This window comes from Spermophilus citellus (assembly GCF_964194105.1).
Source record: "Spermophilus citellus genome assembly, chromosome: 8".
In the NCBI taxonomy this organism is placed as follows: domain Eukaryota; kingdom Metazoa; phylum Chordata; class Mammalia; order Rodentia; family Sciuridae; genus Spermophilus; species Spermophilus citellus.
This window is the reverse complement of record NC_138189.1, coordinates 153,112,757-153,139,123: the sequence shown is the minus strand read 5'-3', so window position 1 is coordinate 153,139,123 and position 26,367 is coordinate 153,112,757. Positions and strand designations below refer to the sequence as shown.

The following is a 26,367-nucleotide window of genomic DNA, read 5'->3' as shown; positions in this document are numbered from 1 at the left end:
CTTTCAGTCAAATTCAGTTCCATTCACTCCATATTTGAGTTCTTATATTTTTGTATCAATGTGATTATTACCTATTATTGTGCTGTATCCTGTAAGTCACTTTTTTAGTAAAACTAAAAACATCTCAAAATAAATTCAGCTATAATACCCAATATGAAAACTACTTTTAGGATGAAGAATTATAAGGGAAAATTTTAGGATATTAAAGACCAAAATTAAGCATAAAACATAGAACTGATGAATGATGTTCAGGAATCTTAGGTAGTATGTACTTCTGCATGCACACATTTATATATATGTGTGTAGATATGTATTTCATATCTAACTTTTAGTGTATTCAGTTCTTCTTGATTCAGATATTACATTTTACTTCGTGCTGGGCATTTTGTACAGCGGCGAGGGAAACAGACATGGAGCTTCTAGTTGAGAGGTGGGAGACATACAGCTGGTAGATGGACAGGTTAGAATTTGGTTTCAAACCGAGAAGGTTGTTATGGTAATCAAAGGCTGCTGGATTAGAGAATGATGGCGAGGAGCTACTGAGATGATATTGACATGGAAGGTAGATGAGGAGGACTTGTGGATGAGAGGACTGGGGGAGACCCTGCATTTCAGGTAGAGGCCCTACTGTGGGAAAGGGTTGGTGTGAGTGAGAAGCAGTGAGTGCAGAAGTCTAAACAAGGGCCAGGTTGTCCAGTTCTTGCAGACCTTGGCACCAGGAGTTCTGATGTTTTAATTGCTTTGGGAAACTCGAGAGCTTTGAGGAAACAGATGTGCTATTGTGTACTTGGGCTATTAAGTAGAATTAAACTGTCCTTGGGAGAGGACTTGGGGTGGTTTAGGAGGTCATGAAAGTGGTTTGTCTAGGAGATGACAAAGGCTTGGGGTCAAGGCACAGTAGTATTGACGGAGGTCCTGCCAGCTATGGACATTTGAGTGGTATACAGAAGTAAGAAGCTTTAAGTGATACTTATGAAGCTTTGGTTTTAAATTCTGCCCGTTTATTATCTTGTCCAAAATAAATTTCTCTTACTGAATTTTAAAATGTTCTTTTTGTTCCACGAAGAAATATGTCAGTATATGACTTTTTTTCTGTATAAAACTGAGTTGTACATGTGTGCAGAATAGTACTTGACAGGATAGGATTTTTTCAGTATTTACAAAACATTTCTAGTTTGGCTAAGCAGGCAAATCTCTGGAGAAGATGAATCAAGGAATTCATTCTTTAAACAACTTCAAATGTAGAACATAATGTTTTCTCCATTAAATCTAAGTAACCAATTGGCATTTACTAGAGTTCAGTTTGGTTAGATTCATTTATTCATTTTATCTTTTATGAATATAAAATACAAGTCTATCTTTTCCTACAATCTTAATGTTTCTCTGGGTCTCTTTTGCTTTGTACTAATTGAAGTGGAGCAAATTATATTCTGCACATGTGTGACTGTAATAATGAACTCCAATATTATGAAAAACTATAATGCATGAGTGAAAACATCTAAAAAATTGGTTGTGCTAGGAGAAGACCACAATGAGCTTCAGAAACTCTCCATGTAAAACATCTGTAGAGGAAAAGAATTTGCAATACTGTTGTCCTCTTCATTGCTCAACCCTCACAGCTTTACTCTGGCATACAGTTACATAAACAGGAATGAAGTTGGGTATTTTCTGTGATTGTTTCAAATGGTTAGACATTCAGGTTGAATATATCAAAATCCTATTAACAAAGTATATGGATGTTCACTATACTGTTAATGCCATTAAATTAGAGAAATAATATTAAAATTATAGACTAATACCTTATGTTATTATAGGTTATCAAACAGGGGCTCACAGCTAATTCTTTGCTAGACAGAGGCATGCAACTTTCAGGATCGACTTCAAAGTAAGTAAAAATGGCATGTAAGTTTGAAATCAGTATTTCTTGATTTTGAGAGAGGTGGAATTGATTCTGAGTAATAACCATTCTTGATGACGTCAGTTCTTATTTTAAAACAAATCATCCCCCCAAATTAAGCTTTTTTGTCTGTCATGGCTTTGACTGTATTTAAAAGCATTTGTAGTATGACTATAAAACATGCTATGAAAGCCATAGTGTGGCAAATGAAAACTGGGGACTAATAAGAACTCAGTACTATGTTTTTCTTATTTTAGAACAGCTTCATTAAGTAAATACATTTTAAAATGATTATATCATTTAATATATTAGCCATCTTTAACCATTTGTATTTTAGTACCTCATTGGCCAGTCTTTGAAAAGTATTTGGAATGTGAAATATCAAGTCCAATTCCATGACTTTTCACCAAAATAAATGCAGTTTAAATGTTTCCTCATCTTATGGGGGTTCCTACTTCTATTCTTGTTCTTGGTCCTTCTTAAATATATGCTTTGCTTGTTAAATGGCACAGTACACCATATACTCCACTGGAAAAGAAAACTGTTGATAACACAGATGACGAAACGTTAACAGAGGAGTGGACACTGGATCAGCCCGTCTCTCAGACCAGAACCACGGCCATAGTTGAAGTAAAGGGAACCGTGGACGTTGTTCTGACTCCACTGGTGGCCGAAGCTGTGGACAGGTACTTTGTGTCAAAATGCAACTGTTACTTTTTGAAATGACACATGGTATATTTATGTTTACATAGGAGATTGTTTCATAGTTTTTTTTTTTGGACACAGTTCAATGTATTTTAGTAGCAAACTTTAAGGAACCGCACAGAAGACAGACAGCATTAAAGACATGGACTTAGTTTCTAAGAGTGAATGCCTGGGATCTACTGTATGACAGAAATGCTAAGAACCCCACTCAGTTGCCATCAATAAGAATTTTACTTGTTTAAAAAAATCCCGATGCTGGCATTGTCCAAACAAATCTAACAGTTTTATTTATAATTGTTATACAGTTGGATTGCTGAAACTTGTTCACTGAAACATTTTGACTTGCGTTAATGCTTTACGTCTCGAATTTATGTTAAAAATTCACACCCAAATGGAAATGGAAAAATGGCTAATACCTGATTTCTCTCCCCTGTTTTTTCCATTCTCAATCATATACTTAGGTACTTAGGTACCTTTTGACCCTATGGAAAAAAATATCTAACATTTAGAACTACCAATTACAGGAAGAAGAGAAAAAGTGTTTTTTGAGAATGAAATGTTTCCCATGGTAGTGAATTCTTAAGCACGTTCTCTGTGTATGCAGCATGCTAGTTGGATGTCTTCTGGCATAATTGTTTCATATTTGGCATAATTGTTTCATATTTGGCATGATTAATACACAGTTGGGGTCTTCAAAAAGGCCAACTAGATAGGCCTCACTTGCCTCCTGCAAAGCACCTATAGCTGTGCCTTGCAAGTGCAGATGTGTTTCGAAATCCTGAGCAATTTCTTGCACCAGATGCTGGAAGGGGAGTTTGTGAATCAGAAGTTCAGTGGACTTGATCAGTCTTGTCAGATGTGTTTCCTCACCCCTCCAGTAGAGGGTCCATTCTTGAGATCGGGTTTTGTAGCCAGTTGTTTTCCTAGGTGCTTTACCACTGGTTGGTTTGCAGGCTGTCTGCTTTAGCATGATAGAAAGACCTGCGTACTTATCCCCCTTCTCGTTCAGCTGGAGCTTGGTGGGATAGAGGTGGTGCTGGTGTTAATGAAAGCTGTGAACACTGGTAGCTTTTTTGATTGTGTAAAAAAATGGATGTATGTTTAAAAAGGTCTGTGTTTTAGTGATCATTTGTTACTTTCTCAACCAAATAATTAAATCGAAATGATTATTCTATTGATATCTATCTATCTATCTGCATTGGGTTAGTGGCCAGATACTCAGGAACTAATTATTATCTCAAATTCCCATCTAGTTAATGAAAGAATAAGAGGAAATGATAGATGTTCTGCTTGCAAGCATCCTGCAGTCTTCCTAGGGTCATAAAACTAAAGTGAACAAAGCTGAAGTAGAATGCAGAGTTGTGTGGAAATGCTGAGTGCTGAGTGTTAGGGAGAGACAGGGTTTAGTTGGGATCAGTTCTCATGAAGGTCTTCCTTTTCTGCAAAGGCACATAGTTTTCTTTGATAACTTAAATTGTTAAGATTCTCAGGAGATCTCAGACAAATTAGAAATATAGGAAATCTTCAGGAGATGATAAAAGAATAAAACCCACTGGTTATAAAAAATCTATTAAGAATGGATTGGAGACTTCCATGTGACACCTGAAACTTTGAGACTACTAGAAGAGAACGGGGAGACGCTTGAGGACACTGGTATGGGTAGGTAGCTTTTGGACAAGACTCTTAAGAGCACAGGAAACAGAAGCAAATGTGAATGTCTCTGCACAGCAAAGGAGACACTCAACAGAGTGAAAACACAGCCTGCAGAGTGGGAGGAAACACACCTGTCAAGACTGAAATCCAGAGTGTACGTGGCAGCTGAACATAAATGACTCAGTTTAAAAATGAGCAGAGTATCTAAATAGGCATGGTTTTTTTTTTTTTTTTTTTTCCTGAGAGTACCTCTGGCCCACAGGTATATGAGAAAAGGTCAGCCTCACTAACCCCTGGGAAATGCAGATCAAAACCATGGTGCGATCTCTCCTCATCCCAGTAAGAATGACCATCATGGAGGATAGTGAGTGCCTGCAAGTCTGTGGGGACAAGTGGAGCTTTGCACCCGTGGGTGGGAATGTGCAGTAGCACAGGTGTTACGGAAACCACGAGGGTCCTCACAGAATTAAAGACCAGCACCCTGCTATCCAGCAGCCCCACTGCAGGGTGGTGTCAGGTGAGGGAGTCGGTGTGTCCAAGGATGGCTGCATTCGCGGGTTCCCTGCAGCATTCTTAGCAGTCAAGGACAGAACAGCCTGAGTGATCAGACACTGTGGTCCATGTACACAGTGGAGTACTGGCCACTGTAGGAAAAGGAGGTCCTGTCGTTTGGGACCCCACGGATGGAACTGGAGGACTTTATGTTGAGTGCAGGGAGCCAGGCACAGAACCACAAGTTCTGCTGGTCTCATTCAGATGTGAATCCAACAAACTGATCTCGGAGAAGGAGAAGAAAGCTGGTCACCAGAGGCCAGGGGGACTGGGGGAGAGGCAAGGCCGATCAAGGGGTCCTGAGTGACAGCTGGATAGGAGCAAGACGCGATGGTGTTGTGTTGTACAGCAGGGTGGTTTCAGGTGACACTAATGTGCTGTGCCTTTCAGAAAGCCGCAAGGAGTTGGAAAGTTTTTACCATAAAGAAATGATGGATTTCTAAGGAGATAAGGGTTTAACCTTGGCATTACACAACATATACGTGTATAGAAACAACACATGTTACTGCATTAATAATACGTATAATCCTCATGTTTTTATGTATTGGTTAAAGAAAAGGAGTGATTGAAGAGCAGCACTAAGATTGGCTCCTCTAAAAATTGGAGAGCTTTGCCTACCTTGTGGGCCAACGAGGTAGAAGCTCATAAATGTCTCACTTGTGTAATTTCAAAAAATGTGATTGAGGCATTTTTATTTCAACATTGAAGAGTTGTAAATATACAAATGCCTGATTTCACTGATGAATTAGGTCATGATATTAAATGATATTTAAATTTTTAACTTACCTTTTATTCTTTCCTCAGATACATTGAAGCTATGGTTCACTGTGCTAGTACCCGACATCCAGCTGCAATTGTGGATGATCTCCATGCCAAAGTCCTTAGGGAAGCCGTCCAAAATAGCAAGACTACCTTCTCAGAAAATGTAAGAGCCTTTTATTTTAATGGGCTTAGAAAATTGAGTCCTCATCATGTGTGTGGAATATCCAAACTTGGGAAATATGGATGTATGAAGAGATTATCAGCAAGTAAAATGGAACCACGTGGACATGTTCAAAAGCCTTGATGTCATTGTACTATGATGAAATAGGAATAAAAGTACCTATTTAAGAAATGAAGGGAGCTGGGGCTGTGGTTCAGTGGCAGAGTGCTTGCCTTGTCCTTGTGAGGCACTGGGTTCGATCTTAGCACTGCATAAAAATAAGAAACAAAAGCATGCTGTTCATCTGTAACTCCAAAAAAAAAAAAAAAAAAAAAAAAAGAGAAATGGAGCTTTTTTTCTTTTATTTTGAAGTACCTTAGATCTGAGGCTTTTCTGAAGACCCTTGGTCCTCAGGGAAAGACTATTTATTCTTGAGGACTGGTACCTTACTTTTTTAAGAAACAAAGATGCTCATGTTTCACTTTCCTCTGCATCAGCTGACTCTGACATCACATTGTCCTGCATGAAGTCATGGCCTCCTGGTGTGTGACAGCCTGTGCATGCCATGGCTCTAGCCATGAAGCTAGTTACTTAATAGTCAGATCCTGTGATCTTCTGGTGATTTCATTTGGCATTCAGCTTATCTGTATCACATTTGGATTAGGGAGCAGAGAAGAGGTGAAAGTGTGACTGATTATTTTTAGTGAACCAATTAGTCATTATATATTGACATTTATGTGATAGGTAGGATAGAGGAATATGGAAAAATGTAAATTGGAACAGTTCCCAACCAACAAGGAGTCAGTCATCAGAACAGATCTATCTTCAAGCCAGTAGTAGAGTTTAGTGATCCTAAAAAAAACAATCTATTACTATCTGGTTCTGTCTCTCTGTAGACTTATTTCTCTTGACTATAGATGACTTTTCTCAACCTTATAGCTGGGTCTGTTTCCTAGCTCCTCCTCCTCTTTTTTATTTTTGGCACCAGAGATTGAACCCAGGGATGCTTAACCACTGAGCCAAATCCCCACCCCTTTTTAATTTTTATTTTGAGACAGTGTTGCTTAGTCTCAGAGACTGGTTTTGAATTTGTGATCCTCTTGCCTCAGCCTCCCAAGCTGCTGGGATTACAGGCATGCACCACCATGCCTGGCTTTTTCCTAGCTGTTCTAAAGGTTTGGACTTGAGGGTAGAGTGTTGAACCAGTAGCTGGCATGTAGATAGGGCTGGGTGCTCAATGAATAAGAAGTTATTGTGGATGCTGTAGAAATTGTGAAAGGCCTAGGAAATAATTCTGTTTTCATTCATTTTAGTTATCGTCCAAACAAGATGTCCGAGGAACAAAAACTGAACACCCTACAATAGGAACAACTAATCAAGGACAAGCACAGACAAATCTTACAATGAAACAAGATAATGTAACAATTAAGGGTCTACAGGCTAATGTTAGCATACCAAAGGTAACACTTGAATGTTTAAAAAAAAATTGTTGAAAACATAGAGCTTTGCATTTACCAGAGTGAGTGGTATTGAAGAGTTGATAAAATCAAAAACATTTTATTCCTTTGATGATATAATATAGATTTAGTATATTATAAATGGCTTACTTAAGCAGAATATTGAGCAGTATTTAAAATGTTCCATGTCCTCCCCATAAAACATTTATTACTATTCCTCTCTGGGAATTTATGACCTCCTTATCTTCCAGTGCATAGTTGTGCCGTTCATCTTTGTATCTACTCCTTTTCAAGTGTTTTATGGTTAAGTAATAACTTTTGATTTTACAACTCAAGTTTGTGATATTTTGTGTGTTAGGTAAACTTATGTTTGTTACAAGCCTCAGTGGAAGAGTCTCCAACTACAGCTCCTAGTAGAAGTGTGACTCACGTGTCCCTAGTGGCATTGTGTTTTGACAGGATTGCTACACAAGTTCGTATGAACAGGTAAGACAGAATTTATTGAGACATGATTATTTTTCTAGATACAAACATCTTTTTAATACATTTCTGAGAATTATAATGTCAAAACTGTTTTGGACTCACAGATTAGTAAAGTGTGTTTTTAAAAGTTTGTATTCTATTTATTCTTAATATTTTTCAGTGAACATTGAGTAATTTGTTATTAATACTAAGTTAGTTAAAATAGTAGAGTACTTTTTTAAGAAAGCCGTTTAGTTAAATATTTTCACAGAACTATATCATTTATATATGCTTTTTTCTTTTTCTTAAAGAGGTGTAGTTGAGGAGACCTCAAATAATGCAGACCCTAGTAAAACAACAAATTTTGATAGATACGTTCATGCCACTAAGATGCAACCTCAGTCATCTGGATCCCTCAGATCAAATGCTGGAGCAGAAAAAGGGAAAGAAATTGCTGCCAAGTTACATGTTCATCGAGTGCATGGTCAGCTCAGGGGTCTTGACACAGCAGGTAAGCTCTGCCGCATGTAGGGTTTTCCCTGGCGTGTGAAAACATAAGAAGAGTTTGCAACAGAGAACATGAGTTTTCCCTTTGAATGTTGCTACAATTTGAATATTATATAAGGAAAAGAAATGCATTTCTATATACATGGAAGGCATGGTATCTGACTTCTCAGTAACTCAGATTCGGTGTATAGTAGAAAGTAAACTTTGGTTAAAAAAAAAAATGATGTGGCTTCAAATTAGGAATGTTTCTTTCTCCTATGTATTTTCTTCATAGTAATTGTTTGCCTATTACAAAAGAGAGTGGTCAGTTGTTTAACTTGTTTGTAGAATTTCATGAAGATTAATTAATTGCAATATTAGCACAGTCCAGGTAGCCTGCACTTATGTCTGGCAGCAATAAAAGTGATAAACATTCCTCTTAAAGTCCCTGGTAAGTACAAGAAGTATATGTAGCATTTTAATATTTTGGGCTCTAATGTGTTTTCTCATTTTTGAGGTTTAAATGACCTTAGTTTGTCAGATTTGATCCAGGGGGAAAAATGAGTTTGTTAGTCTTATTTGAGATGATTGCTTTGGGATGGATGACCATTCCTGATTGAACAAATGAGTTCCTGGAATTTGCACTCCGCATTCTGCAGGTTCTGAAGGTTTCATGGCTCCTGTTTACATTCTGGCTCTATGTGACCACTCAGACTTTTTCAAGACTTATTTCACTATCTTTGTGTATGAGGCCAAAATGTTTGACCTAGGGATTGCAAGAAAATTATTAACTATCTGAAATCTGTAGTCCTAAAATTGGTATAAACAACAACAAAAACAAAACAAAACAAACAGTGGCATGAATGTTAAGAGCTCTGTAGTTTGCAATGATGGTAACCAGTTTGTACTTGGTGGTATTCAGACTGTAAGCAGTACCTTAAGTCATTTTTGATATCCATCATCCAGAAGTACTTCTCATCAAAGACAAAACTCACAATGAAATCCCCAGGTGGACTGTTGTATAAATATATAGGAAAAATGTAAATGTCTTTACTTAATATGTGTGTTAGAAATTTGTTAGTAATCTCATGACATTTGCTAGCCATAGGGAGTTGAAGTAGTTAAGTGTCTGAATGCAGTGTTAGGGGTTATTCATTTTTCATAAATTCTGGAACTTTGATATATTTGTATTTCTTGACCAAGAAATCAAAGTGAAATTTAAGCTAAATCCTTACCTTATTTGGTAAAGATTAGAGTATTCATGGGATTAAAGACAAATATCAGTAATTCAAAAATAAGAAAAGTATAGGAAAACATAAGCAAATATTTGCTTTCTAAACAAGGAAGGTTTTCAAATTTTAAGTGCAAAGAAGGTATTTACATATGATGGAATAATACATAGCTATTAAAATTAAAGAATGTTTAGTTATATCATGGTTTCCTGCTATATGAAAAGTAGGATCCAAAGCCAAGTTTGCAAAATTATCTTTGAAGGGCTAGAAAGTGTTTACTTCAAATATAAATAAGTTACCTTTGGGTGGTAAATTTATATGTTTTTTTTTTAATATTCTCAGTTTTTCTTTTCTGTGTTCATTATCTGTAATCAGAGAAATGAGAAGATATAAGATAATAAAACCTCCCAGGCACTGAGGATGGTGGTTTCCTTTTTGTATCTGTAAACAATGGAACCAGGACATTTTTAATGAATTGTAGTGATTAAATAGAAGCTGTTTAGGAAAAGCTGCGATTTTCCTAGAAAATAGTTTTTCCCTAAGGTTGGGTAATTAAAATATATATATGGTAAAATGATTAAAAGTGGTTTAAATTACTTTACCATGAAGCTGAATTATTTAGGAGCTTATTGACTACACATCTAGAGTACCCTGTAACCTTTCAGATTTATACTAATTTTGAGCAATTACTTACGAATTATGGAATCTTCTTTTTAGGTAGCATTCTTTTAAAAGTTGGCTCATTTGTTTACTTTTCTGTCTTTTTGGCAGAATATTAAGATACCCTTTTAGGACAGCCACTGTGGCAAATGTGTAAATTTAAGTTTAAACCATCTGTCTTTAAAAATATTCATTTTGTTCTCTTAATAATAGACATTGGGACCTGTGCCATCACTGCTATTCCTTTTGAGAAGTCCAAGGTTTTATTTACTCTTGAAGAACTGGATGAATTTACTTTTGTAGATGAAACAGATCAGCAAGCTGTTCCAGATGTAACTCGAATAGGTCCCAGCCAAGAAAAATGGGGTTGGATAATGTTTGAATGTGGACTTGAAAATTTAACCATAAAAGGCAAGCTTTTGTAATTGTTGTTGTTGTTGAACTGGTTAAGTGGGGGGCAGTTGGGACCCCTATTTCTGAAATATTTTATACAGTTGTGACTTTGAGTTACCTGAATCCACATAATAAAGCCGAAAGTAGTGTGATGTCTGAGATTATTTACCCGGAGTGGGTGCCCTATCCCAATTGCTCAAGTGAGGTGTTCCCTCCACTGCATTGATCCATAGCTAGGCAGAATGTCCACTCGTATCAAACAACAACAACAAAATCTGTGATTCAGAAAATCCTCCTAAGTGAAATATATAGTCACCCAGCTGTTTGAAAGCTTGCATCTTTGAAAAGTTGGTCTTTGATTTAGTAGATATTATTAATCCTTTACTCAGAAAAAGATACTGAGTTACACACACACACACACACACACACACACATATCTTCTTAAATGTTATTGAATAATTTTAAAATAGGAGCATTGAATAGTGGTAAGATTTTTAGATATAGTCATTGGTTATATTAGTTCCAATGTAGTAACTAGTATTAATAGCTATATGCTTACAGTTATTTACCTGACAGTTCAATCATACATCACATTTATAGATAAGGGCAGAGTCTTAGTGATCAAACATGATCTTTATGAAATTTTAAGCGGGTAGTGTAGAGTTCAGCATTGAAATATGGGTATCTGCTGTTCTTAGCAAATAAATCCCCTTTTACAGGAGGAAGACAGTCTGGTGCTGTTTTATACAACAGTTTTGGAATTATGGGTAAGGCCAATGCCACAGAAAGGGGTGGAGTGCTGACATCCAACAATTCTTCAGATTCTCCAACTGGCAGTGGCTATAATACTGATGTCTCTGATGATAATCTTCCATGTGACCGGACAAGCCCTTCCTCAGACTTAAATGGAAACTCTGTCTCAGATGAACAAGTTGGTGAATTTCTAACATAATAATGCTTTGGAAAAATAATATAGAAAGCTATACTCTGAAATCAGAATTGTTAGTATGTATTTGGTTGTCTTCCCTGTTTTGGACTCATGCTGTCTGCTCAGTGTGATAGCTCATTGGCGAGTGTACCAGGACTGTGGCACATTTCTGTCCATCTTAGTCTTACCTTGTTTATGTTCTGTACTGAGTAAGCTGTGTGGTCTGAACTTTAGCATAGATAAGTTTATATCCAGCATAATGTTTACATAATATTCTGCAAATGCCACATACTTCATAAACATTTGTTGAATTAATAGAATTTTAAAAGATGGGCCTTGTATGTTTTGATGTACTTTGGCAGTTGTCACTTTTTATTTTTATGTTTTGGTGGTTAGCAGTTTTTAAGGAAATTACAAATATAATGGCTACACACTGAAGAAAATAGTTGGGAAGAACCTAGCGGTTCTTTCTCTGTGATTGTGTATTGAAATGACAGCAGTTCAGGGCTCTCTCTGAGCTCCTGCTCTCCTTCCTGAAAGTCCTTGGATTCTGACTTTCCCTTCCCTGGGTTCTCTGTCTTGTCTTGGTCTGTTTCCTCATGGAGCTCTTTCTCCTGGTGTATGAGGTCCCCCGGGGTTCTGTTGTTGGCTCCTCTCTTTTTCTTGCTGTTGATCTACTCCCTGACTGGTTTCATAGGCCAGGCCCACAGTTTAGTGACACTCCTTCCACCAGCAATGCTTTTGGCACTAGCTTTTTACAGAACTGTGCCCAGTGGCTTTTTACACTCCTGCATTTAGATGTGCCATAGGTGCCAGAAGTGCCAATCAGTCTAAAGCCAAATTTGTTGCTAATTTGCCTGGATCTGCACATTATTATAATTAATTGTTTATTCCTATAAAACCCCTCCTTCCCTCCTTTTAAAATCTCAAGTTCTGTATCTTTATATACCCAATCTCTGGCTCTTTGTTTCTGGTCTAAAACCTATGAGATGAAATGTATTTTGAGACATTAGACTTCTATTTTTATTTGCACACTTTTTTGGGTGTTAGGGATTGAATCCAGGGTGTTGCACTTACAAGGCAGAAGTTGTACCACCGAGCTATTTACCAGCCATGCATTTTTTAAAAAAATAAATTTTATATCTATCTATATATCTATATATATCGGTGGACCTTTATTTTATTTTTATATGGTGCTGAGAATTGAACCTAGTGCCTTACACATGCTACCACTGTGCTATGACCCCAGCCCCATGGATTATTATTATTATTTTAAGAGACGGAGTCTTGCTGTGTTGTGTAGACTGGTTCCAACTGCCTGTACTCAGGCCATTCATTCTCGTATCTCAGCCTCCAAAGCAACTGCACTTTAGGTGTTTTTTTTTTTTTTTTAAGAAAAATAAAAGCAACATGGAATATGTACTACATGTTACATAAACTCCTAATGTGATGTGAGATCTTTAAATATTTCTGCACAGCATTAATAAAAACATCAAGCCAGATAAATAGTGTCTCATCAGTTCAGATTTTATTGTCCCTTTGTAAATCAGGTTTTTGAAACTTTTTAGATTTTAGAATTGCTGATAAGAGATTGAACACTATGATTATTCTTTTTTTTTTTTAAGAGAGAGAGAATATTTTTTTCTTTTAGAGAGAATTTTTTTAAATATTTATTTTTTAGTTTTCGGCAGACACAACATCTTTGTTTGTATGAGGTGCTGAGGCTCGAACCCAGGCCGCACGCATGCCAGGCAAGCTCGCTACCGCTTGAGCCACATCCCCAGCCCCTGATTATTGATTCTTGCTGTTATAATTACTTGTGACCCTTAGGATTCTAAGTTCTTTTTGTGGACATGCTTCATTTTCTTTCTTTCTTTCTTTTTTATTTAAATGGGTACCAATGGTGCTTAACCACTGAGCCACATCCCCAGACCTTTATTTTATATTTTACTTAGACACAGGGTCTCACTAAGTTACTAAGGGCCTGGCTAAGTTGCTGAAGCTGGCTTTGAACTTTTGATCCTCCTGTCTCATCCTCTCAACCTTGTAGGATTATAGGCATGCACTACTGTGCCTAGTGTATGTGTCATTTTCTAATCATACTATCAAAACAAAACAAAAAAAATTTTTTTTCTTAGCTAATAGTATTTAAAAGCAAATTACAGATCTGTAAATAGATATAACTGGTAGAAGACCTTTTTCTTTAATATTATGCGATTTACCTCCCTACATTCAGAAGAGTGATGATTGTCCATTTCAAAAATATCATTCATATTTCTCAGTATAGATTCAGATTATTAGCTAAAAAATGGCAAAGAATTTTTTTTATTATAAAGTGGTATTTAAGTACATGCTACAGTAATTTTTGGGGGATACTTTATTTGCCAGTTTGAAATATTGTGTTAAAGTCAAGTGGAAGTGGACTGATTGCAGAGACCTTAATTCTCTGAAGTATTCTTCAGCTTAATAAAAGTCACATGGTCTCTGGCAAGTCTTAAGACCCCTTTCATTAGCTGGCAAAAGTAGCAGTGAGTATCTGTAAGCAAATACAAATGAATGAAGAATCGAAGAACTCAGTCGAAGCTCTTGAGTTCTTGTATTTCTGATTTACATTTTATAATGCAAGTGGTTTTTGCAATTGTGCTCCTTGGAGCTTTCAAGTTTCCATAGATATTTCTCAGGTTGAGGTTGAGCAAGATTCACATTGTCTGTTTCATGTAAGAATGCTATCTGTAGAAAACCTAATTAGATGAAAAGGTTTCCAAACTGAAACGCCAGTAAACTTCTATGTTAGTAGGTATTAATTATACATAACAAGTTTTGGCATTTTGTTTGGTATAGGATGAAGGTGTCGAATCTGATGATTTGAAGAAAGATCTGCCCCTGATGCCTCCACCTCCAGACTCGTGCAGCATGAAGCTGACCATTAAAGAGATCTGGTTTAGTTTTGCAGCTCCCACCAACGTGAGGTCTCTCACACACGCGTTTTCTAGGTACAGGTTTCAAGAATCTGTGGTCTGTTGGTGTTTCTTCTGTTTTTCAGTTAGCATGTAACTCTGCTTCACCTATTTTTTGAATTGCTTTCCTGATGTAGCGAATTCAGAAAGTATTAGGGTTGCCCCTTTTTCTTCCTTTCTTCAAACATTATTCTCACCTTTTGCAACCCAGTTTTTTTCCTAGTGATTTAATTTTATTGTTGTTTGTCATCCTGACTTAGACTTTTGATCCTCTTTTCACCTCTGACAAGTGAAAGTATTTTTCCTTTCTTTTCTTTATTTGTTTTTTAAGTGGATGCAATGTCTTTATTTATTTATTTTTTGCAATGTCTTTATTTTACATTTATGTGGTGCTGAGGATTGAACTCAGTGCCTCAAGCATGCTAGGCCAGAATTCTACCACTGAGCCACAACCCCAGCCCTTTTCCTTTCCTTTCTGTTATCCATTTTTCATAATTCATCAGTGGTCAAAAGGAAGAAAAGTAATTTTGCTTGAATAAAATATACAGTTAGTTGTTATGGGAGGTTGTTTGAAATATAAATTTTAATAGTTACCTGTAACCTTGTATTGCTTTTAAAAGGCAGCTGAACCTCTTAAGCACTGCAACTCCAGCTGTTGGTGCCTGGCTTGTTCCCATTGATCAACTCAAGTCGTCCTTAAACAAATTAGAAACTGAGGGAACCCTGAGAATCTGTGCTGTCATGGGATGCATAATGACAGAAGCCCTAGAGGTAAGTCTACCCATAACATCAGGTTATACATATGTCACTGAAAATAACGTCTCACTGTTAATCCTTGTTGGAAAATGTCAGATCTGAAGGTTCTAGTTACTAACTATCTCTTATTATAGAATCTTTCAAACATATCATTCTAAATCTGTGATTGCTTGATTTCAGAATAAAAGTGTACATTTTCCCCTAAGAAGCAAATACAACAGGCTTACGAAAGTTGCTCGTTTTCTCCAAGAAAATCCTTCCTGTTTGCTCTGCAATATCCTTCATCACTACCTACACCAGGCAAATTACTCCATCATCGATGATGCTACCATGGTGAGCTCCTGAAACCAAATGTTAGCTTTAAAGAGGCTGCCATTCTTGATACAGACCGCTGACCTGCAACAATGAGGTCAGATGGTTGATTTCAGGGAATTAACAACACAGCCATATTAGAAGAAGTTGTGGACGTGGATGAGATTGCTCCGTGGAGTAAACTGAGTGAAAAGCTGGTTAAGGATGGAATCCCCCAAAATGCTGAAATTTAAAGGAATAATGGGAGGGTTGGATAGAACTACACAAAATGTGGAGGAAGGAGAGGCAGGAGAAGCAGGAAAGCTGTGTCTTAAAAGCTACAGAAATAGAGGTTTAAGCAAGAGAGTGATCACCAGAATCAGATTTTACATCAAGGTATACTGAAATAAGAACTAATAAGAACTAGTTAAGGATTGAGATAAGAACATACAATTGTGCAAAATAAATATCATTCCTCTCTGCCTGTAGAAGAGCATACAGCATATCACAATCAAGGTTTTAGAGCTTTGTGGATACGCCTTCCTTCTCCAGGCTCTTGGCAATAGAGCATACCCAAGCATATTCAGCCAAGCTAGAGACAGAGTTTTAGCTCTCTCAATGGCCAGGCAAGCCACTGGCCATGCAGGTCAAGAACCTCTACAAAGCAATGGATTTTTAATATGTGTAATATGAATTGTAATGCATTCTGCTGTCATTTATAACAAATTAGAATAAAAAAATTAAAAAGACAAAAAAACAAAAGATATTTAGACTGGCATAGCTCTTGTACTATGAGAAGGAGGACTGAGAAGTCCCTAGTACACTTGCCCATCTAGTCATAGGTGGAGGACTGAGAAGTCCCTAGTACACTTGCCCATCTAGTCATAGGTAGAGGAGTTGGACCAGAGAGAGGATGGCAACATCTCTTATGGATGGGTGCTTCACCAGGTAGCTTCCCCTGTGAGGGAGAAGCACAGGATGGCCCTTGTCACTTGATTGTAAAAATGAAGAGGCAGGCTTGTGGACCTGGTATTCCTTAGAAGTAAGTGGGCCGAGTTAGTAAATGGCTCCCCTTAATCGAATTGGCTATTTCTCCTACCAAGAGGAATTACTGGAAAGAAGAGTAAAGAATTAGATAGATGTTTTCTCTTTAGATTAAGGTGCTAGTAGGAAAATAGCCAAAAGTTTCATTCACAATCATCACCCTGTGGGGTAAAGTGGCACCTCATGTCTAGTGTCTTCTTTCACCTGCTGTTGCTGTTTTGTTTTATGACAGAAATGTGCAGCGCAGCGCTGTATTTAAAGACTGGCATCTGTTAGCTTTCTTTCTGTATAATGAAGTACCTGAGGTTGGGTGCTTAAGCAAGGAGATTTATTTAGCTTACGGTTCTGGAGGTTCAAGGACATCCCAAGTGTGTCTCTGGTGAGGACCCCTTAGTGGATTGCAAGATAGTGGGAGTGTGAGTGAGAGGGAGGGATCACATGGCAAGAAGCCAGAGATGGAAGGGGCCAGACTTAATTTTTTTAAACTACCCTATCTTGAGAATGAAGAATCTCTCCAGAAATGCATTAATGTATCCAAAGAGCAACACCTCAGTGGTCTCCACCAGGCTCCACCTCTTATAGATCCAGTCACCTGTCTACACTGCCACTCTGGGAACCAAGCTTCCAATACAGGAACCCTGGAGGGGTTCTACAGTCAACTTGAAATCTTGGGTAACTTTGGACAAGTTGCTTAACATCTAAGTTTTAGTTTCTTCCCCTCTAAATGAAGCTTTCAATATTTAAATGAACAAATGTATACAAAGCACTTGAAGGGCAACTTCCTACTTTAGTTGACATTCGCCCATGTCATTGTTACAGAGTGATGGACTTCCTGCTTTGGTCACTTTAAAGAAAGGCTTGGTTGCACTGGCAAGGCAGTGGATGAAGTTTATTGTGGTGACACCAGCTTTTAAAGGAGTCAGCTTACACAGACCAGCTCAGCCCCTGAAACCTCATGCAACTGTGGACCATGAGCATGAAGACGGACTTGGGCTGGATAATGGGGGTGGTCTTCAGAGTGATACCAGTGCTGATGGAGCAGAGTTTGAATTTGATGCAGGTAATTTTGTAAGCCTCAGCTGCATATTTTCTTACCTCTAACAGGATATTTCTTACAGTCATCATTGTCTGATTTTATGCTCAGTCATGTGCATCTTCTATAAATAAAGCTAATATGCCACTTTACAAGGTATCAAGACCCTTTTGTTTTTCTCCTTTAGTTATCAATGAATTATTAATACAAGCATATCTTTTAGCTGGGTGGTACACACTTGGTAGCACAATACTCGTAATGATTTTAATGATGATTTTAATAATTTGTGTCCCAGATTTGAAAATATTGTGGCCTAATTTAGAAGCATGGCTTTTTATTAATCCAAATACATGATGGTAATTTCAGAATCTTTTTGTGGACCTGATTTATTTATATAAGTTAGTTTTATGAAATATAATAGCCTTCTTCTAATCTACCAGTGCAAAGATATCTTTGTGTAACAAAATGTTATGAGTGAAACCTGTAAATTTTCTTTTTAAAATAGTATTTGTTTATCTGGTTTTAAAGGTGCCTTTGTCTTATTCCCATAAGTAAGTTTGGAGGCCTACACTGAATCTACAGATCTGTTAATACAGTGCTGTTTCATTCTTTGCCAAAAGTTAATTTTTATTATTATTATGACATGTAACATTAATGAAAATTTATTACAAATGTTTTGAAAAAATATTAAAAGTCATGGAAAAGAAGAGTAGTCCTAAAATTTCACAACACTGATATGTTATATTTTATCTAGCTACATTAAAAAATGTTTAGAAAGTGAATGTATTATAAGGAATAGGCTGGGTTTTATTTATTTTCCAATATTTCAAGTATGCTCAAAGTTGAAAGAGTCCTGCAGTGAATATCTTTTCTCATTACTGATAGGTGTCTGTTAGTCCATGACAGTCTGTATTTTCTTGAGCAGGATTGAACTGGTATTTGCTGTTTGTGTCATTTGCATGTCATATGTGAAAGATTGAATAACAGTTATTTCTTTCTTTCTTTTTTTTTTTTTTTTGCGACTGAGTGAGAGGATTGGGATTTGGGAATAAAGGAGAGAAAAGAGTAAATTTTACCAGATTCTATAATTAATTTGTCACATCATGAAAGTTGAGTGTGGTTATACAACCAGAACAATGAGGTTGATGTTTCAAGGAAGGGTGTGGTAATATCTGACTTGCCTCTTCCTTCACCCATTTCAGCCACAGTCAGTGAACACACAATGCTGCTAGAAGGAACAGCCCAGCGGCCACCTCCAGGTAGCTCTGGACCTGTAACGGGAGCTGAAATAATGAGAAAACTTTCCAAAACTCACACCCATAGTGACTCTGCATTAAAAATAAAGGTGTGTTATCGCTGTTGTTGGTTATTCAGACTTCAAGAGAAGACGTAAAATTTTGTTATTTCAAATTTAAATATTAGCTGTCCCCCCTAAATATTGAAATGATTCATTATGTTGAAATGAACTTGATTAGTAGCTTTTAGGTGTGTGTGTGTGCATATATATATATATATATATATATCTCCTAAAAGAAATATATACATTTCTTCCTTCCTTCCTTTCTATTCATTCATTCATTCATTCATTCATTTGGTACTGGGGATTGGACCCAGGAGCACTTAACCACTGAGTCATATTCCCAGCTCTTATTTATTTTGAAACTGGATCTTGCTAAATTACTTAGGGCCTTTCTAAGTTGTTCATGCAACTGCAATCCTCCTGCCTCAGCGTTCTTAGTGGTTGGGATTAGAGTTGTGTGCTATCATGCCTGCCAGTATATATATTTCTTTGAAGACTGTATGGTCAGTAATTACTCTTGAATAAGATATATTTTAACTTCAAGTCTTCATGCTCTCCTTTGACTTAATTAAATACAGTGTTCAATAAAGTTCAGTGTTGAAAATGTCATTGGTCTTGTAATATCAGTTTTAACAAGAAGCCCTTTAGGCAGTGAATGATCAGTATATGGTTTGGATTAGGGTTTTTATGACTTTGGCTGTGTGGCTTTGCTTTGAGAAGTTCTGAGGATGCTTAATAAGAGACAGCATGTAGCCAAATGGCTCGACATGCCCTGGTAACAGCTGTGTTGGCTTGAATCCTGTTCTGTGCCTGATAAGCTCTTCATTGCATCCTGTGTCAGTTCCTCTTCTGCCCGATGGGTTCAGTGCTAACTCCTCTGTGAGAAGTAACTGAATTTAGACTTCAAAAGTGCTGAGAAGAGGATCGCCACTTAATAAGCTTGTGTTGCAGTAGGTCATTGTTTCTGCTCACTTGCTTTTCTGAATGCTGAAATCAATGGTTAATAATTTTGCTTTCTTTATTTAAAAGTCTACCTACATTTAGGGGCCTGGGGTAGTATCTCAGTGGAAGAGCACTTGTCTAGCACATGTGAGGCACTGGGTTCGATCCCCAGCACTGTATAAGAGTAAATAAATAAAATAAAGTTTTTTAAAAAGTCTACTTCCATACACAGAATCCATAAAATAAATAATTGATAGCCAACATTAAAATATAAAATTTCTATACAGAAAAAAAATGTAAACAAAATAGACACATGGCAAAATACTTTTTTCCAAAAATATAAAGAATTTGTCCTAATCACTAAGTAAAGGTCAAACACCGAAAAGAAAAAAAAATTTGTTAAGGACATAAACAGGCAGGTCAAGGTCAAACACTGAAAAGAAAAAAAAAATTGTTTAGGACATAAACAGGCAGGTCACAGAAAATGTATGTACACATGTGAAAATATATTCTCTTATAAATAAATATAAATTAAAATGAGATTTCCATTTTTTCCCTATCATATTGGAAGACTAAAACTTTTGATAGCGTACATTGTAGGTTAAGATGTAAGAAAACGGACTCATGGTGTCAGAGTGTCAGATTATAAGTGCAGTGTGAAGAATTTGGGGAAAGAAGTCAGGGATTACAACTGACTATTCTCTTGTAGGTAATATTAGTAAATTTTCTTCTTTTGTGAGCTAGAAATTATTTCCAGCTTTAGAGAATGTGGGGATTGAATAAAATAATGCACAAAACATGCATTATTTTATTAGCATGTGTTTCATATGTTGCAAGTGCTCGTCTCTGCCTGCATGGACATTCTTCCTCCCCTTTTCTCCATGTAAAATGTACAGCCCTTTCTGCTTTCCCCAGAGGGTTAAGACTTCACAGGGTTTCACAGCACTGTGAGCCTTTGCCTCCACCTCCTGCTCCTATGAGAAGGTTCCTTCCAGGTAGGAGGAGTCTGTGATGACTTCAAATAAGAAGCTGTGGGAAGGTGGTGAAAGTAGATAGCTTTCCATTCATGAAGTTTCTGTGAGTTCCTAGACTTTGCTTTTGATGGTGTCTATCTTGTTACACATCATTTTCAGTAAATATATTTTTTAGTTAGTTTTTGTGTAAGGGTGACTGCCCCTGGGTATTATTTTGCTGGTTCAGTAAATAAACAATGATGGAAGGAATTATATCAGGCCACTTTTTTCTTCTGGCCATAGAGATTTCTCCACCAACACCTTACCCCTAACTTTCTGAAGCTCTGTTGCCCTGTCTCCTGCTCCCCAGGTCTTAACTAGCATTTGATTTCCCACCATCCGTTCAACAGGCTGTGCTGTGGACTTTGAGTTGCTTCCTTTAGGAGGGAATTAATGATACATGGTTAAAATAAGGCAATATGCTTCACGATAATATCAACAATAAAAGTGGCTCTGTGTAATGTACTGTGGAACATCATTATCACCGCAGAACATTATTGTCATAGTACCTGCTCACAGGTATCTCCCATTTACCCTGTCCTGGTGGACACAGTCATTTTGGCATCAGTGTGCAGAACTGCTGGCAGTAATGGCAGGGGTCATGGTAGTTACAGCTCTCTGTAGTCATTTTTATATGCCTGGGAAAGAATGCTTTGTGGCTCCTTCTAGGGCATTCATCCATATCATTCTCTGAGCTACACCAGCGGAGACACTGCCACGGATTCCCCAGTGCATGTTGGACGCACAGGGATGCCAGTAAAGGAGAGTCCGAGGAAGGAGAGCCTGCTCAGCTACCTGACCGGCAGCTTCCCCAGCTTGCACAACCTTCTGGAAGGCACCCCTCAGAGAAGCAGTGCAGCTGTGAAAAGTAGCTCCCTGACAAGAACAGGTGCCTCTCCTATATGTGGCCATTTCAACTTTACTTTTTATGGGGGAATTTTTAAAACACCTTTCTTAAAATATAATACTTTGGTCACATAACTAATCTTTCATATAAATATTACACTTTATTTTTGAGAAAATAGAAGACAATTGTGTTGTTCCTAAGTTTGGTTGGTTTATATTTTTAAATTGTAGTGCCATCTAAAGTCAACATGGGCATGTGATCTGGGTTTTGGTCTGACCAACCAACGTGGAATGTCTACTGTTAAAGTAAAACTAAGCTGTTTATTAATGCCTTAGTATCAAAATGCCAACATCATGAAGTGAGAGTTTGAAAACATCTGGAAAGGAGGGCATTTTAACCTTTGTGAAAATAATTATGTGAATCATACTTTCTGTCTCTATGTGCATAAGTAATTCTGTGCTCAGTAAGACCTTAATTTTAGGAAATTCAGTGGCCACCGACATGCTGTCTGAGCATCCCTTGCTGTCTGAGCCATCGTCTGTGAGTTTCTATAACTGGATGTCAAACGCTGTGGGTAACCGAGGTGGGGCAGTGCAAGAATCTCCTGTCACAAAATCAGGACACAACAGTCTTCCAACAGGTATTGGATTGTCATATTATTTGGTCTAAGTGGCATACCTACTTATAGCAAAATCCCGTTTTTCAGAGGACAAAAAGTGTCAGACATTTAAGTACCATTTGGTTAAAATTACCCCTTTTATAAATGCATTTGATAACAGAGTTAGCAGAAAGGACGGTGAGCAATCACAGTTGCCCTGTGTGCTTGTAGAAAGGCAGCTACATCAGATGCGAGTTGTGTAGAACTTGAAGAGTTTAATATTTCCATTTAGTGTGTTGGTGTTGCTTTTTCAAAACAGAAAATGAAGCCATTGAAAAGAACGCAAAGTCTAGCATTATGTACCTACGATGTGGAAAACATTTTTGGATTACCCAGATCCCTCGGAGACACAATCATGCAGTGAGAGTTTGAAAACATCTGGAAAGGAAGACAATTTTAACCTTTGTGAAAATAATTATATGAATCATACTTTCTCTCCCTAAGTGCATAAGGGATCCAGATCCCTTTGAGACACAACTATTATTCCTACCATCTTTATAGTTAATAAATGTTTAGTGAAGTCTAAAGGAGTACTAGAAGAGTAAAGTAAGGTTCCTTTCCTCAAGGAGAGAGACAAAGGAGGGCCATTTATTTTAAAGAATATGTGTATGTTGGAAGAAGACTGGCAAGCCATTACCCAAGGAAGTAATGGTAGCTATATCCAGAAATACACAAAGACCTACCTTTCCTTTTCTGTTTTTCCAAGTTTACTTAATATATTATTTTCTCATATATAACATATACATACATATGTATACTGTGTGTGTGTGTGTGTGTGTGTATGTATGTGTAAAGAATAGCAAAGTAGTCTTTGATGCTGCTTAAGGAAGGCAGGTAAAAATCCATGTACGAACTATTTGAATTCCAGGTAGATCTTCAAACACACCATATGAAAGAATGAAAACTGGTTGATGTGTACGACTTATTCAGCCCTTTTTCTGGCTGGTATGAATCTCCTTTAATCTGGAGCTAAGCTTGGTTCTGACTGAATGCGGGTTCTTAGCACTGGCCCTTGACTGAAGAAGGTGAAAGAGAGCTTGATGCTTCTATCTGGTGCTAGTTGCACACCATCCAGAGAGAAAATAGTTTAAATTTCAAGAGAACCAGGAAGGAACGCTTCCCCTCTGTCATGAGAGCTTTGCCTGCAGGTTAAATGATAAAAAGAGTATTCAGAGGAAAGAAAGCGTGCTATGTTATCTCCTTCTGCCCTAGAGACCCTAGCTGTTGCCCCGCTGTACTTGATTTGGCAGCCTGCTACTGCTTTAAAATTCTACATTTTGGACTGATAGGCCCTACTTTTGTATAAGGATGACTGTTATTTTCTGAAAATTTAATTTTCATTAATAAATCCATCATCTATGTAAAATAACCTGAAAGTACTAATGTTTTTTACTTAAATGGTTTGATAATGTCACTATAGTACTTTCAAAGAATCTAACTTGTTGTGCCCTTTTATGTTTTTATTCACAATAATTTACATTTTATTACTGAAATTTTATTCTGTTAGGTGTTGCACCCAATCTTCCTACAATACCCTCAGCCTCGGATTTCAACACTGTCTTGTCTAGTGACCAGAATACATTGGATGGGACACATTCTCAGCATAGCACTAGTCAGGATGATGTGGCAGGTGTAGAAGAAGCTAACCAAGGGTTTCCTGCTGTTCAGCTAGCTGATGCACAGGTGAGCCAGTCTGTTTTCTGTAATTATAATGATTCCTCCTTTGGCATTACTTAGCCACTGAAACCGTAAAGCATTGTGTACGTTGGAGTTCTAGTGAGAATTTGTATGCTCTCCCTGTTTGCTAAAAGCCTTCATGCAAATAGGAGGAGCTTTAAAACAGTACATGGATTAATTGTGAATGCATTTAAGTATCTATAGTTGACCATTAGAGAAGAGAGCCTCCTAGTAACATTTTTTGTTATTTTTAACAAATTGGCTGAATGACATCACTAGAAAGTTTAATCATTCCCATGGTCTTTGGTACAGTGTTAAGAGTAAGTTCACTTTACAGAGAGAACAGTTGGGAGATAGTGATCTTAGAACAGAGAAATAAAGTATACATTTAGAAATGTATACATGTAGAAATATAGTAGTAGCCATGTGTTAAATGGATGAATTGCAGTAACTAGAATTGAAAGGTGAGTTATTGAAATAGTTCACAACAGAGGTAATGAGACCCTGAGCTTCAATGGTTCTGGGTTTGAAAAGGTAAAGGAGAAATATTATGGAGATCTCCTTTAATCCATTAAAGTCCCATTTCCCAGTTTTGTGAATTTTTCAATGAAATTGACACAGGTGGATTAAGATAGGTTGGAAATTATAATGTAGAGCTTACATATTATTAATATTAATGACATCATTAATGAATATTGTCACTAATCATTTAGTTATTACTTCCCTCAAAAGAGTAGAAAAAACCATAAATATCCAAAGTCACCATAAGTAGTATATGTGGGCTCAGTTGAAGTTTTTATAGGTGTGCCATAAATGGGACAGTAGATTAAATGGGGAGCATGAGGAGGAAAATCCTTTGGAACATGCTTTTTAGTTGGACCAGAAGGCAGCGGGAGGTTGGGGCAAGAGCGCTGAGTACTGAGAGGCATCATTTTGTCATGAGAAGGCTGGAACACATCCACATACCTAACCAGCCAGGGGCAAGGATGCAGCAGATGGGCAAACGAGGCGTGGGGACCTGGAGCCAGCCCTGGAGATGAGAAGGGACCTTCCATCAGGGTCTGGGGCAGACAGTGAGGGCGGTGCGCAGCCCAGGAGTTGCTGCCACTGCTCTCCTCAGCCTCCTCCTGACTCCCATAGAACATTCTTGCTCACTGTTTTTCCTGAAGCTCAAAAACCCCGTCTAAGGGACAGGTGCCATTTATTCATGAGAACCAGGTCCACGCTTTCATTTATCTGAGGTTGGTCCCAGTGACAATATTATTTCCTCCTCAAAATTCAGACCATCCTCCTAGCCATCTTTATCACCAGTTTATTCTCCCAGCTTGATCCTCCGTACTCACTAGGGGCTTTGGTTTCTGACTGAATTTGTTGTGCACATTATTAGCCTCAATGTTTCTCTCACAAAAGGAGTTCATTTATGTGTCGTTTATGTCAGCCATTTAAAAATTTTCATGACGTTTACTTCTCTATAATATGAGTAGTTTTTAGGGACTTGCTAATTTTCTTCTTCATAAAAGGGAGAGTAGGAAAAGGGTTTTTTGTTTGTTTTGTTGTGTGCAATAGATTCATTGTAGTATTAGTGTTCAGTATGTGGTTTTAGAGATACTGTTACATACACGATTCTAAAATCCACCAAGAACATTAATATTAAATAGTACAGTAACATATTGTGTAAAGTGAATTCTTTGTGGAACACATATGGAGGTTCCTCCAAAATATTAGAAGAACCAGAGGCTCCAGCAATATCCCACTACTGGTTTTAAATGCTGAGGAAATTAAATCAGTATGTCAGAGAGACATTGATGCTCCCATGTTCATTGTAGCACTATTTTCCAAGAAATGGAAACAACCTATGTGCCCATCCACAGAGGAATGGGTAAAGAAAATGTGGAAACTATACAGAATGGAATACTATTCCGCTAGGAAAATAAGAATAGATCCTGTCATTTTCAACAATGTGGATGGAGCCAGAGATCATTATGTTGTTAAGTGAAATAAGCCATGTACAGAAAGACAAGTGCCATATGATATCACTCATACGTGGAATCTAAAAACATTGTTCTAATTGAAGTTGAGAATAGAACTGGTGGCTTCCTGAGGCTGGAGAGGAGGAAGGGGAGGGGGTGGATGAGGAATGGTCAATTAACTGATACTAAGTTATATTTGCATTGGAAAAAGAAGTTCTGGTGTTTGGCTGCACAGTAAGCTGACTATACATGATGATAATGTACACTGTATATGTTTAATCTCTAGGAGATAAGATTTTGAATGTTTTCACTAAAAAGAAATAAGGTTGGAGGTAGAGATAGATATGTTTACCCTGATTTGAACATTGCATGATATATACATGTTTTGAAACATTGTATAGTACCCCATAAGTATATAAAGTTTTTATGTGTCAGTTAGAAAATTTAAAAATTGGGTGAGATGATTTAGACATGTGTGAAGTCTGCACTGAATGGGTAAAAGACCTCACCAGTGCTCCCTGGCAGATGGCAA

General features: G+C 37.4%; 1 protein-coding gene across 11 annotated transcripts in view; it reads left to right on the top strand.

Moving 5' to 3' along the window:
- The window catches only part of BLTP1 (bridge-like lipid transfer protein family member 1), a 360,418-nt gene that overhangs the window by 250,364 nt on the left and 83,687 nt on the right, over window positions 1-26,367 (top strand). For all 11 annotated transcript variants that reach the window (XM_081303434.1, XM_081303435.1, XM_081303429.1 and 8 more), the window contains 16 exons: window positions 1,815-1,885; window positions 2,410-2,583; window positions 5,612-5,732; window positions 7,043-7,189; window positions 7,545-7,672; window positions 7,960-8,159; window positions 10,240-10,437; window positions 11,139-11,350; window positions 14,189-14,340; window positions 14,925-15,075; window positions 15,241-15,393; window positions 17,215-17,455; window positions 18,631-18,773; window positions 21,353-21,572; window positions 22,012-22,170; window positions 23,696-23,871. In XM_081303434.1, coding sequence (XP_081159560.1) covers window positions 1,815-1,885; window positions 2,410-2,583; window positions 5,612-5,732; window positions 7,043-7,189; window positions 7,545-7,672; window positions 7,960-8,159; window positions 10,240-10,437; window positions 11,139-11,350; window positions 14,189-14,340; window positions 14,925-15,075; window positions 15,241-15,393; window positions 17,215-17,455; window positions 18,631-18,773; window positions 21,353-21,572; window positions 22,012-22,170; window positions 23,696-23,871 — 2,646 coding nt within the window. The remainder of the gene's footprint in view (window positions 1-1,814; window positions 1,886-2,409; window positions 2,584-5,611; window positions 5,733-7,042; window positions 7,190-7,544; window positions 7,673-7,959; window positions 8,160-10,239; window positions 10,438-11,138; window positions 11,351-14,188; window positions 14,341-14,924; window positions 15,076-15,240; window positions 15,394-17,214; window positions 17,456-18,630; window positions 18,774-21,352; window positions 21,573-22,011; window positions 22,171-23,695; window positions 23,872-26,367) is intronic.